Raw genomic sequence first — 15,264 nt, forward strand, 5'->3', positions numbered from 1 at the left:
CAGATGACATGATATTATACACAGAAAAACCCTAAAGATTCCACAAAAAAAACTATGGGATTTAATAAATGAATTTGTCAAAGTGTCAGGATACAGAATTTACATCCAGAAATTGATGGCATTTTATACAATAATGAACTCAGAAAGAGAAACTAAAAACAAAAAACAAAAATTTTATTTACCAGTGCAACAACAACAACAAAAATAAGATACCTAGGGATAAACCTAACCAAATAGGTTAAAGACCTGTACTCAGAAAACTACAGGATGTTGAAAAAAAAATAGAGGAAGATACAAATAAGTTGGTGCATATACCTTGTTCATGGATTGGAAGAATTAATGTCAGTAAAATGTCCATACTACCCAAAGCAATCTTAGATTTAAAACAATCTCCGTTAAATACCATCAGCGTATTTCAAAGATTTAGAACAAATATTCCAAAAATTTACATAGGACCGAAAAAAGACCCCTAATAGCCTCAGCAGTCTGGAGAAGAAAGTTGGAGGGATCACATTGCCAGATATCAAGTTATACTACAAAGTCGTTTTGAACAAAACAACGTGGTACTTGTACAAGAACAGGCATACAGATCAATGGAACAGTACAGAAACCCCAGAAACCAACCCATGCCAACATGGTCAATTACTATTTGACAGAGGAGGCAAGAGCATACATTGGAATAAAGAAAGTCCATTAAACGATGTTGGGAAAATTGGACAGGCACATGCAAAAAAAATGAAACTAGACCAGCAGCTTACCCCATTCACAAGAATAAACTCAAAATGTATAAAAGACTTAAATGTAAGTCATGAAATCATAAAAATCCTAGAAGAAAATATGGGCAGTAAAATCTCAGGCATCTTACATAGTAGTATTCTCAGTGATATATCTCCTAGGGCAGGAGAAAGAAAGGGAAAAAAATTAACAAATGGGACTACATCAAACTAAAAAGTTTCTGTACAGCAAAAGAAACCATCTACAAAATGAAAAGGGAACCCACTATATAGGAGAATATATGTGCCAATGATACATCTGATAAGCAGTTAATTTCCAAAGTAAATAAAGTACTCATACAACTCAACAAAAGGAAAACAGTCCAATTAAAAAATGGGCAAAAGACCTGATAGACACTTTTCCAAAGAGAACATACAGATGGCCAAGAGACATGAAAATATGTTCAGTGTCGTCATCAGAGAGATGCAAATTAAAATGACATTGAGGTGTATCACCTTAAACCTGCCAGAATGGCTTCCATCAATAAATCAACAAACAACGAGTGCTGGCGAAGATGTGGAGAAAGGGAACCCTAGTACACTGCTGGTGGGAATGCATACTGGTGCGGCCACTGTGGAAAACAGTATGGAGATTCCTCAAAAAATTAAAAATGAGCCCTGGCCGGTTTGGCTCAGCGGTTAGAGCGTCAGCCTGCGGTCCAGAGAGACCCGGGTTCGGTTCCCGCTAAGGGCATGTACTTCGGTTGCGGTTTGTCCCCGGCCCTGGTTGGGTCGTGTGGGTGGCGACCACTCGATGTGTCCCTTTCACGTCGATGTTTCTCTCTCTCTCTCTCTCCCTCCCACTCTATCTGAACAAAATATCAAAAAAAAAAATGTCCTCAGGTGAGGATTAAAAAAAAAAAAAAAAAAATTAAAAATGAAACTGCTGTTTGACCCAGTGATCCCACTTCTGGGAATATGTCCTAAGAATCTCAAAACACCACCAGTCAGAAAGAATATGCACCCCTATGTTTATAACAGCATTATTTACAATAGCTAAGATATGGAAACAGCCCAAGTGCACATCAGTAGATGAGTGGATAAAAAAGCTGTGGTACATTTACACAATGGAGTACTATGCAACTGTAAAAAACTCTTACCCTTTGAGACAGCATGGATAGACCTGGAGATTATTACACTAAGCGAAATAAGCCAGTTCAAGAGAGACAGATGTCACGTGATCTCACTTATATGTGGAATCTAATGAACAACATAAACTGATGAACAAATAGGTCCGGAGACATGGAAGCAGATCTCAGAGGGAAGGGGGAGGGCGGAAGGGGTAAGAGATTAACCATATAATTTACATGTTGCATGCATATATGCATAGCCCATGGGCACAGACAATAGAGTGGTGAAGGCTTTGAAGTGGGGGGCAAGTATAGATTTTATTATTATATGTATCCTTGAGAAAGGTTACTGGAAATTTGAAGTTCTAGAGAAAATACTTTGAAGGAATTAGAACTATAATAAATAGTTGAACTTCCTTGAGACTTTGAAAAATTGTTCTTCATTTGTTTCAGTTAAAAACCACTGTCTTTAACACATTCCTAAATCCTTTTTATCACACCCCTATATCTTAGTTGTAATTCTAATATTACAGGGAAAGATTGCCTCAGTCACCTAATATAATTTTCCTAAGGTATTTTGATGAATTTCCTAGGTAATTTACTGAAGGGGAAAAAATGATCTATGGGCTTATGTAATTGTTTATTAAGTTTGAGGGTTTTTGTGTTTTTTTTTTCTTTAACTCTTTGGTATTGGGAAAGCAAAACTAAACTTGCAAATATATGTAGATAAATTTAGGATTAAAACATAAATATAGTATACAAAGCTATAAGTTTGTTCTTTTTATTTGATATACTGACTAATAAAAAACAACTATATAGATCTCACCTCTAATTATTTTATTCTTAGCATGTTATTGAGAATACAAAAATAAAGTAGTTTTAAGTATTTTATTTACTCTTTATATATTATTCACAGAGTTATGTACTTTTAAACAAATATTTAGATTCCATTTCAAAAATAGTAAACTTTTCTCCCCAAGGCCAGGCATTTTATTAGAAGAGAATCTCTAAAATGAAAAAAAATCTGTCTACTCTGACTTATTCCTTAGAATTGCAGAAGTGTTCTAAGTAGAACCTCAGGCTGATGTAATTGTTGCATCTCATTTTCTCTGCTTGCCTCCTTGAACATTCAGAAGTGGGTAATTTCATGTTCCAAGAACAGTTTAGATGTTTTTATTTGGCATAAAAAATGTGATGGTGTTTAGTCACTTGAGCTAAACAAACTATTTTTGTCCTATTTTCTAAAAGATATTTCTACTGTGAGAGATAGGACTATATCTAATGCCAAGAAAGTTTTGCCGCTTCATTTGACTAAATTATTTGATAATGTTTACTTAGTTAATATCTACTTTTAAATGTAATGCAAATCTTTGGATATTGAATTTTACAAGTTGTTTTTTAGCCTTTGCTCACTGAAATTGTAATTATTTTCACATCAGTAAGTATTTTCATATCTTGATGAAAATAATTTATAGTTGAAAGATGTATTGCAGTTTAGTTTTTAGAATATGAAGATTCAGCTTTAAACATGAAAGTCAACTTGGAACTAAAGTGAGACAGTACTATTTGTAGACATTTAGTAATTCTTTAACTGGCTGCCAGCAAAACCTGACACTAGTAAAATTTCCTAATGGTAAACCTACTTTGTTTTATATATTACTCTTTTGTTCAAGAACTTAAATTAACTTCCTCTTGTCTGTCAGATGGGATCTAATTCCTCCTGGGTATTAAAAGCTATTTCATCAGTTGGTTCTCCTATTCTGACTAATTTTATCTCTCATCATTTTTTTCTACTTAATACAATAAACTTTATATCCCCTGCACATACTTTGTACATTCCTGTTTTTAAGTTTCTCTAGCTTTCTCTGACAACAACACAGCATTCACCATCACCTCACACACTTACAAAGCCAAAATGAATCATTGTCAAAACCTTTATCAACCTCTAAAACAGTGCTTTTGTTGGGGGAAGCAGAGATAGATGCATGAGGATTCATACCTGGTGACAAATATCACATGGGTGAGAGGTTTGTGCAGATTGAAAAAGGACGCCCGGTATTTGGGGTATCTTTTTATTATCCCCGCTGTTGATAACTACAACATTAAACAGAAATTACCCTGCTTAGTTCATCTTCATACATCTGTATAGTACGTAGGTGATCAGTTTTTAACAGTCTACTCTATTGTATCTTCCTCTATGTTATGATGTTAGGTCATTTGCACATTATAAGCTCTACTCTGTTTGGTTGTCTTTTTTTTCCCCCTACCCCTGTCCCTGACCTGTGGTGGTCTTTTTTGTATAGTGCCCCGTGTTCTGCCTCGTAGAAGGCTTACTAGTAACATGTTTCACATATTAATGTGGACATCTATTATAAATAGATTTTTAAAGAGATTATAGCACAGTACTGTTAAATTTTGCTAATCAAAGTGAAGATAAATTTCTAGCAGTTGTTTGTGAATTTTTTAGTTTCTTTTTTCTTATCCACCATTTAATAATGCTTGAAACTTGTTATTTAGTTTTCATTTCAGGTTTAAGAATTTGAATTTTACATACATTTGACTCTTGAACAACACAGGGCTTAGGGGCTCCATCACCCTGCTCAGTCGAAAAGTTACACGTATAACTTTTGACTCCCCCCAAAACTTAACTACACTGTCCCTCAGGATTGGCTTCAGGAACTCCCCCACCCCAAAGGCTACTAAAATCTATGGATGCTCAAGTATATTATATAAAATGACGTAGAGCAATGCATACACTTGGCCCTCTGCATTTGTGGATTCCAAGCTGCGGATCAGTTTAGATCCAGGGTTGGTTGAATCCGTGGATGCAAAACCGTGGGATGCAGAAAGCTGACTGTATATTTACTGGGGAAAAATTTTGCTTGTAGGTGAACCTGCACAGTTCAAACCCATGTTGTTCAAGGGTAAACTGTAATTAATTTCTTGAACTAAAATTAGCAATGTGTTGATGACTTTTAAGATGTAAAAGGATATAAGTATAAAAGCAAAGAATAAAGCTACTTCTATCATTTCTGAAAATTTTAACAAGTTAGTTGCTACTGTTTTTGTACAACACTGATATGCAATATCATTGTTTTTAGCATAGTACTGTTTTAAAATTTTTTTTCAAAGATTTTGAATCTTGTAGTCTTTTACTCCATGTTATTAGCATAGATGAAGTACTACTTACAATAGCAGTGGCCTTCGCTACCATTTTTTAAAGTTATGCCAAAACTATTCAATACAGAGAAATCCTGAACAGAGGTCTTGTGAAGATCTACTGTACCCCCCAGTCCACCATCATTGTCCATGTTACATTGTAACTTTTGACGAGAAGCTGAAATAATTCTTATTATTTTAGTACTGTAGGGTTCAAAAAAAAGAAAGTTTTACGTGAGGTTATTTAGTCCTGTACTTTGCCAGAAAAGTTCACATACTTTTATTTTTTCATCTCAGAGCCATCCCAATGAGCAGAGCACTTTATTTCAGCTCAACAAAAATATATTAGGTCTATATGTTTTTTTACCAGATACTTTGCTAGTTTATAGAAATATAGGAATTAATGTTTTTCTTGAGAAGCTTAGAGTCTAATGAATGAGATGGACATGTGAACAGTGAATTTCAATACAGTGTATAAAACACTGATAGGTGTTTTGGAGGAGGGCCACTTAGTACTTCTTTGAGGATTCATGGAAGGTTTCCTATAGAATGAAGCTAACTCTTAAACGATGGCTATTGCTGGGGCTGGTTTGGCTCAGCGGTTAGAGCATCAGCTTACTGACCAAAGGGTCTCGGCTTAGGTTCCTGTCACAGGCATGTACCTCAGTTTTAGTTGGGTCTCTTGTGCAGAAGGCAGCCAGTCGATGTGTCTCTCACATTGATGTTTCTCTCTCTCCCCCTCCCTCCCTCCCTCCCACTCTGAAGATAAATGGAAAAAATTATTCTCAGGTGAGGATTAAAAAAAAAAAAAAGGTGACTGTAATGTCACAAGTTGTACGATGGGAGACTTAAATTTATATTGTTTTTGTTTTAGAAAAGTTGTAAAGGAAGTACTTATTTAGAATTAAATACAATCTGGCTAGTGTGGCTTAGTGGTTGAGTATCGACCCATGCACCAAGAGTTTGATTCCCTGTCAGGACACATGCCCAGGTTGTGGGCCGTATCCCCAGTGGGGGACATACAGGTGGCAGCCAGTCTCTCTCATCGATGTTTCTGTCTTTCTCGCCCTCTCCCTTCCTCTCTCTCTAAAACCAATAAAGGAAAAAAAATTGGAGAAAAAAAAAAAGAAGTACAAAAAATGTTTAGATTATTTTTCTAGTTTTCCTTTCATGAAGTTCTATATTAGATTTGATAGAGATTTAGATTCATATCTTAACATTACAAGATTAAAGTTTTTGTTTGTTTCAAACTTAGAAAATTAAAAATAATAAACTTGAATGAAAGACATAGCTATTAAATGTACCTTCTATAATAGTTCTTGAACAGGAACAGGCAGTGTTTACTGGCAGGTCTAGCTTATGCTGTACCCAGTATTGAGATAACTGAGGTATTCAGTTTAACAATTTATAATACCTAACAAGTAGAAATAACTTCATTATCTATTCTTTCAACAAGTATTTTTGAGCATTTACCAAATGCTTTGAACCCTTCTAGGCACTTAGATATACCTGAGAAACAAAAATTTAGAAAGTGTTCTGATCTTTTGTATTTATTTTGAGGGAAAATTGGGGAAGACAACTAGTAAATAATTATTTAATATATCAGTAGATTATATGCTATGGAAAAATACAGCAGAGTAGGAAGCATTAGAAGTGATAAAGTGAAATAGTTTACAGTTTAATATGAAGACAGTATTGGGCTAGAGATAGGAGATTTTGGGGACCTGTTAACTTGTACCATATATTGAAAATCATAAGACTAGGTGAAATCACTAAGGTAGTATTAGATAATGGTGAAGAGTATCAAAGACAGAATCCTGGTCCACTCTTAAGCTAGAAAGATGAGGAAGAAGAGTATGGGTCCTGAAAGACATACAAAGAAAGTATATCAAAGAGAAAGGAGAAATTAACTTGTGAAAAGGTGATGATGGGCCAAGGAAGGGGAGATTTAGCAACATGGAAATCCTTGGTGAGTTTTTTTGTTTTGTTTTTTTACAAGAATGGCATTGGTTGAAATAATTGGAGCAGAAGCCTGCTTGCTTGGTTTAAGAGAAAATAAAGAGCATTTGGAGATAAGAGGAATTGATAAGTGTTATAATTAGGGTAACTATATGACCACATTTTCCTGCAATTCTCCCAGTATTCACAGCTTGTGTCCCAGCATAATTTTTAATAGTGCCTTATTTCATTCTCAAATGGATCCACATTATGTAGTCATTGTCATTATTCTTTTATCATACCCAAATTTGACCAATGGCATCCCTTCATCCTTCCTTTTCTGTCATAACAAAATATCGCAGGGCTTATACTTTTCCTGCCTCAGAGCTGTAGTCAGCCATTTTCCTAAGAAGTTCTGTCTCGTTTTAATGGTCTTTAGCAAGCAAGAGTTGAAATTTGGATAGATTTTTAATTGGTGGGGATAGGGAGTGAGAAAGGTAAGTGGCCAGTTAGAGAAAGGCATTTCACAAATAAAAAAGTTTAAAGCAGACAATTTACCAAAGATACTGAGGTGGGAGAATAGAAAATATTCAGGGATTCTATGTAAAACTGAATGGAGGGCATATGAGACGCCCCTCTAGAAGAAGTGTATTATAATATTAGAGCAGAAAGGGTCTTTGACTTCGTTCTTTATTTAGGACAGTGACATATAATGGGCGTTGGAGTTACTTGTCCTGGAGGGAGATAAAAATAGTTAGACCCTGGCGGTTTTGCTCAGTGGTTAGAGCGTTGGCCTGCGGTCCAGAGAGACCCGGGTTCGGTTCCCGCTAAGGGCATGTACCTCGGTTGCAGTTTGTCCCCAGCCCTGGTTGGTCGTGCGGGTGGCAGCCACTTGATGTATCCGTTTCATGTCGATGTCTCTCTCTCTCTCTCCCCCCGCCCCCACTCTATATGAACAAAGAATGGAAAAATGTCCTCGGGTGAGGATTAAAAAAAAAGGCATAATCCACACAATCCATAGTGGAATCCTGAGCCTATGGGTAAGGTAATGGTAATCCAAAGGAGGGAACAAAATTCAACAGACTTGACATCAGAGAAAGCAAAAAGCGGGGGGAGAGCATAACAGAAGCATGACAAAGAGGCCCACAGTATCAGATGCCTGAGCAGTGTAACCTGAGCAGCAGTCTGGAGATGCCATTAATTGCAATTGAGAACACAGGAATAGGTGAAGGAGGAAGATAAAGATACTGTTTTGGGAAAAATTCCTTGGGAATATAATGACAGAATATAACCTATTGAAGTTCCATCTGGTGGGGGCATATTTAAGAAACAGTAGAACAATATTTAGGAAATAGGGTTTTTATTGTCACTGAAGGATAACCATAATGAAATTCCCATCTGTGGAAAAGCATGAAGATTTGGATGTCAATAGCTCCCTCACAAATTATTTCATATTTTTTATTTCAGAGAAATGCATTTCTTGCCTCTTTTTTAAATATACCAAAAAAATCTCCAAGAAATCAGATTTTTCTTGGCACCTTAGAATTCTTTGTATTGGGAATTAGCCCCTCCTAACCTAAACATATTTTAGTTTTAATCACATTTTGGAAAATACAAACAGGTTTTATATTTTATTAAGTTAAAAGCCCAGCCTTAATGAGAGCATCTTGGAATTTAAAATGTCTACATGATTACTGCCTTCAAGTTACTTTTTGTCTTGATACAGTGTCCTCCACATAGCCTGATATAAAACAGTTTGGCTGCAAACATAATTTACCCCACTCAACCAGAGACAATACTACTGGTGATATAGTGATTAATCAGTGTACTGTAGTGGTCCAAAAATATTAAGTGGAAAATTCTAGAAATAAACAATTCATAAGTTTTAATTTGTGCACCATTATGAGTAGCATGGTGAAATCCCACATTGTCCTGCTGTGTCCCACCCAGGGCATGAATCATCTCTTTGTCCATGGTATTCACATTGTATGTGCTACCCACCTGCTGGCCATCTGGATTATCAGATCAATACAGTGCTTGTGTTCAAGTAACCCTCATTTTACTTAATGGCCCCAGAGTGCAAGAGTAGTGATAATCGCAATTCAGGCATCCCAAAGAGAAACCGTAAAGTGCCTTCTTTAATAAAAAAAAGGTATTTTGAGAGAGACCATATTCACATAATTTTGATTACAGTGTATTATAATTGTTCTTTTATCATTGTACTCTAGTTGCTGTTAATCTCTTATTGTGCCTTATTTATAAGTTAACCTTTATCATAGGAAAAAATACAGTGTATATGTAGAATTTGGCACTATCCACGGTTTTAAGCGTTCACTGGGGGATCATTCACTTGGAACATATGTTCATTGAATAAGGAGACTATTGTATTTGATTGTTCAAAGAATAGTCTCTGGAGAGAAAGACAAGCAAATCGCCAAATAACCAAAATTGGAATTACATAATTCCAGTTAAATATGCTATTTTGAATACAAGCAAAGCATTAGAATCTGGCCATTTAGAATGAGAGAAGTGGAATGTTCTGATGAATCTGGTTGTTTGTGGATGACTACCTTTAATGTAAGAAACTTGAACAATGTTACTTTAATGTGATTAGGAAATGCATTTTAATTTATCACACTACTGACAACAGCATATAACAAAAAGCAAAATGTGAGGGTTCTAGTCTTAGCATTGTAGCACCTTAAGTGAGTCTCTTAAAAAGTTTATTGGGTTATTATTCCCCTTCCAAAACTGAGTGGGTCAGGGGTCCCTTTGATTACCCTGAAGCTCACTACACTGATTCACAGCACTAAAAAAAAAAGCTTTTATACTCACAGTAACAGTTTATTACTATTCAAGGATACCGATTAAAATGAACAAAAGGAAAAGGCACATGTGGAAGTCCAGAAGAAACCAGGCATAAGCTTGTAGGCATGCTCTCCCAGTAGAATCACATGGACACACTCCCAGCAGTGAAATATGACAACATTTGCAAAGTGTTGCCAACCAGGGAAGCACACTTGAACCTCAGTGTCTAGGGTTTTTATTGGGAGCCAGTCCCATAGACCTGCATGGCTGACCTCAACTGCTCATTCTCCAGCCTCCCAGAGCAAAGAAGTGGTCACTATAAATCACGTTGTTAGCATAAACCATCTGATTAAATTCAAACCCTCTGGCCCAAGGGCTCATTTCCCAGGAGCTGGCCAAGGTCCAATCCTGAAGATAAGCCTTTTCAGGTATGTGCAGAGTTTGAGCAACACAGGCCTCCTGAGTTAACTCTTCTGCACAGTGTAGAATTATTTGATAGCTGAAGTCCCTTATAATTCTAATGTTTTATGAATGAATTAGTAACTTCTTGCATATATTTTGTAAATAACTTAGTGCTTTCTTTTGTCTCTCCTCTCCCCCTCCCTCTCCCCTCCCTCTCCTCTCCCCCTCCCTCCCTCTCCTCTCTCTCTCCTTCTCCTCTCCCTCTCCCTCTCCCTCTCCTCTCCCCCTCCTCTCCCCTCCCTCTCCTCCCTCTCCCTCTCCCTCTACTCTCCCTCACCCTCTCCCCTCCCTCTCCCCTTCCTCTCCCTGTCTCTCCCTCTCCCTCTCCCTCTACTCTTCCTCACCCTCTCCCCTCCTCCCTCTCCCCTCCCTCTCCTTCTCCTCTCACCCTCCCTCTCCCTCTCCTCCCCTCTCCCCTCCCTCTCCTCTCCCACTCCTCTCCCTCTCCCTCTCCCCTCCCTCTCCCTCTACTCTCCCTCTCCTCTCCCCCTCCTCCCTCTCCCTCTCCCTCTACTCTCCCTCACCCTCTCCCCTCCCCTGCCTCCCTCTCCCTCCCTCTCCCTCTCCCTCTCCCTCTCCCTCCTCGCTCCTCTCCCCTCTCCTCTACTCTCGCCTCTACCCTCTCCTCCCTCCCTCTCCCTCTCCCTCTCCTCTCTCCTCTCCCTCTCCCCTCCCTCTCCCTCTCCTCTCCCTCTCCCTCTCCTCTCCCTCTCCCTCTCCCCTCCCTCTGCCCTCCCTCTCCCCTCCCTCTCCCCTCCCTCTGCCCTCCCTCTCCCCTCCCTCTCCCTCTCCCCTCCCTCTCCCTCTCCCTCTCCTCTCCCTCTCCCTCTCCCTCTCCTCTCCCTCTCCCTCTCCTCTCCCTTTCCTCTCCTTCTCCTCTCCTCTCCCTCTCCTCTCCTTTCAGTTAACATTTGATTAGCAATTACTGATGTTTTTAATTCCCTTTGCATTGATGATAAATTTAAACATTTTTAAATGAAAAACCTTTGCACCATTTTTCTACAATTGAGTAAAATGCTAGTTTTACTTGTCTAATTTAGTATGAGTTCTCTCTGTTACACTCATTTTGTTGTTTAGCGCAGTATTCCATATTTAGCCCCTGTTCTATAACTGTTATCTTCATCTTCCCATTGTTTATCCTTGATCCATGGTTTTCTAATTGAGAATGGTTTTATTTGTGTTTTTATTAATTTTTCTTGGGTGTGGCCATTTAACATGTTTGAGTCATATTTTAAATTTCTTTCATTTTAAAAATGTTCAAAAAGTTTTTTTCTAAATTGAAGTATAACTGGGTGTTTTTTCTCCCAAGTTCATAATGTATAACTTTGATATAAAATTCTCAAAATACCATAGGGAACAATGCACTTTGTTCTGCATTTAAAATTACAGAATATTTGAAACTGTTATATTCAATTTAAAGTAGAGTAAGACCTTTCTAAAATTTAAAAGAAATAGTTCATCTGAAAAACAAAAATCACCACTGGATTTACTTTGTATAAAAGAAAGCTTCTTAGTGTCCCAGTCTAATTAGTCATTTTATTTAGAATTAACCCCATATACTAGAAATGGGAATTGCTTGACATCTTAAAAAAATTATTTCCCAATATGTTCTACAGTTTAAATTGCCTATCTAGTAAACCCTTGTGAATTTTGCTATAGCAGCTAGCCTTTTTAATCAATTTGAAGGGTAATCTTTAAAAATATGAATACGTTAAATTTTATGTTTAAATTATAAACTATTACAAATATTAAATTCAGTCCAAGAATAATGAAAATAATTGTTTAAAATTTCTCCTTTTAAAAATATACATTCTGAGTTAGAATATATATACATCTAGACTTTAGAGCAATTAAGAGATGATTTGTAAATCCTGGCACTTTAGCATAACTTCTCAAAAAAGACTCCACAGCAGCCTCTTGGAAGGATTCAGAAAGGCTGTGGGTTCAATTTTCTCTTACTTTCTGCGGAGCATACAGATATTTGAAGTATTTATTTCTTTGTGATAACACATCAAAGAGTCTTATTTTGAAAAACATTACCTGATCTCTTCTAAATAAAAGTATAGGAAAAGAAGAAATAACTTAATGCTATAGTAGTATATTATTTATTGAAGTTTTTGCATTGTCTAAAAAACCATTTGATTTATGAGTTCCTCAATGTCTACTATGATAACACTGAACAGAAATTTTAGTTATGGCACAATATTCCTATCAACACAGTTTGGCTACTTAAATACCATTTTTAAAGTTTTATTATGAACATATTTTAGGCAGTAGTGTTCCCTTTTAATTACACATGGTTATATTTAAAACTAACGTGTTAAACAAATTGGCCACAAAATACTAAAATATGGGTGTTGTGGTAAGGAAAGTTTAAGCCATCCAAGTGCATCTAAATTTCACTTTGATAGTTTTAAGTTAAATATTTAATTTTAGGCATTATTTATGGCACATGGTGCTTGTTCATATAAAATGGTGTAATGAGTTTTTTATTACATGAAGATTGGTAGGAAATGCAAAGTGTATTAGTTTCCTATGGCTGTTGTAACAAATTACCACAAATTTAGTGGTTTAAAACAACGTAGATTTGTTATTTTTAGAGTTCTGAAGATTAGAAATCTTAAAATCAAGATGTTGGCAGGGCTATATTCCTTCCAGAGACTTTAGGGGAGTTTCAGTTTCTTGCCTTTTTCAGCTTTTAGAGGCCACCTGCATTCCTTGACTCATGGACCTTTCCTCTGTCTTCAAAACCAGACCTACCTACTCATGCACATTAGGGTTATGTGATAATTATTAATATGGAAAATTTTCATTTTTGTATAAAATCATCTGTCATTCCCTTAGTGGAATGTTCAAATTAAAATTCTCTTAAACATGAAGAAGGGTGTGTGATAAAATTATAATCATGTAGACATTGCCACTAATTTTACTTATTTCCTTTTTCTGCTTTTCTGTGGTTTTTTTTGTTTGTTTTTAGTTTTCTAAAATAAATCTGGATTAATTCCTTGCATAATAGTAAAGTATTTTATGGCTTATATATATATATATATTTTTTATCCTCACCCGAGGATATTTTTCCATTTTTTGTACAGACAGAGTGGGAGGGAGAGAGAGAGGAAGGGAAAGAGAGAGAGAAACATCGATGTGAAGGGACACATCGAGTGGCTGCCACCCGCACGACCAACCAGGGCCCGGGACAAACTGCAACCGAAGTACGTGCCCTTAGCGGGAACCGAACCCGGGTCTCTTCAGACTGCAGGCCGACGCTCTAACCACTGAGCCAAACTGGCCAGGGCTATGGCTTATATTTTTTAAAATTAAGAATTAAAATGAGTTATTTCTCAATAAATCTCTACATTTGTCTATAAATTGATGAATTTGCCAATGTCCTATAATGTCATTAAAGTAAGATTTTCTTTAAACTTAAGAATTCTTGCCCTGGCCAGTTTGGCTCAGCGGTTAGAGCATTGGCCTGCAGTCCGGAGAGACCCGGGTTCAGTTCCTGCTAAGGGCACGTACCTCAGTTGCAGTTTGTCCCCGGCCCTGGTTGGTTGTGCGGCTGGCGACCACTCGATGTGTCCCTTTCACATCGATGTTTCTTTCTCTCTCTCTGTTCCTCTCTCTCCCTCCCACTCTACCTCAACAAAAAATGGAAAAATGTCCTCGGGTGAGGATGATAATAAATAAATAGACTTAAGAATTTTTAAATTAACATTTTGATTTATTTCAATCTTTTTTGAAACATTTTTGAAAATGTTTTTTGTTTTGTTTTTTTAAATATGTTTTTTATTTTTTTAGAGAGAGAGGAAGAAAGAGAGAAACATCAATGTGAGAAAGAAACATCGATTGGCTGCCTCCTGCACACCTCCTACTGGGGATTGAGCCCGCAACCCAGGCGTGTGTCCTGACTGGGAATCAGACTGAGACCTTTCAGTCCATAGTACAATCCTCAATTCTCTGAGCCACACTGGCTAGGCAAGAAAATGTTTTTATCCTGGAGATTTTATGGCATATTGAATATTCTGGCTTTCATACAATCTGAATATAATTGTTTTAGGAGGATCAGTTTTTATTTCATAGCTTTTTTCATAGTATGGTAATTTCTTACTGTGTGTGATAGGAGTTATTATCTTCTAAAAGGTAAAAATTTAATATCAGATTTTATTTCTTAATATCAGATTTCTTAAAAGTAAAACATAAGAAGGAATTTAACTCAGTAATAATGACAGTTTAAAATTGGACTCATAACTAAAATTATGTTGTTTTATTTTTTTACAGGAATTGAAACCTGATATAGTAACTAAATCTGCTCTCGGTGATGATAACAATTTTGAAAAAATCTGCAAAAAGGTATATCTGCAATGGATTCTATTTCCTTTAGGAAAAGTTACTTTTTTATTCTTTTGACTTTTTTCTTGATAAGAAAACTTATCAAGAAGCCAGGTATTATTAGTATATAAAGAATTTTTTCCACTTGAACTCCAATATTGCCACCCAAAAAAATATTTTATGGTAATTTATGACTTTTGCTTTGCTGTGTTATCACATCTTCAGGGTCCTGAAGTAACTTAATATGATATGTATGTGTTAGATAAAGGTTTCTCACTCTTACTAATTCAAACAAGAATCATTATTTTTATTCTTTCCAAATAATTTTCATGAATAGTTAACTTGATCCCTGCAGTGAATCATTATTTTTAACCCCCTTTACAAATGAGAAAAACTGAAAGAATGAAGTAAGGTGATTACGGCTACATACCACTGCTATGTGGCACAGTTAGGACTTTTACCCAGATCTTCTCCTTGGATTTGCCACTCCTGCTTCTTCCTTACTGTTTACCTTTTTATATTTCTGCCCACTTATATTTAATGCCTACATAAGAGAGTTCCAACTGAAAACAGATTTTGGTTTGGTTGATTTTTCTATATTGCTTTTTTCATTTTCATTGATTTTGCTCTACTCTGTATTATTTGTTGCTTCTTGCATTTTATTTACTTTGCTCTTCTTCTAGTTTCTTAATGTGGAATTTAAATTACTGATTTTTGACCTTCTT

General features: G+C 36.4%; 1 protein-coding gene across 1 annotated transcript in view; it reads left to right on the top strand.

The window, feature by feature from the left end:
• The window catches only part of LOC118642835 (serum response factor-binding protein 1-like), a 69,882-nt gene that overhangs the window by 33,515 nt on the left and 21,103 nt on the right, over positions 1 to 15,264 (top strand). The window contains exon 4 of the mRNA XM_036280814.1: positions 14,489 to 14,560. Coding sequence (XP_036136707.1) covers positions 14,489 to 14,560 — 72 coding nt within the window. The remainder of the gene's footprint in view (positions 1 to 14,488; positions 14,561 to 15,264) is intronic.

This window comes from Molossus molossus, unplaced genomic scaffold, assembly GCF_014108415.1.
Source record: "Molossus molossus isolate mMolMol1 unplaced genomic scaffold, mMolMol1.p scaffold_m16_p_3, whole genome shotgun sequence".
Lineage (NCBI taxonomy): Eukaryota > Metazoa > Chordata > Mammalia > Chiroptera > Molossidae > Molossus > Molossus molossus.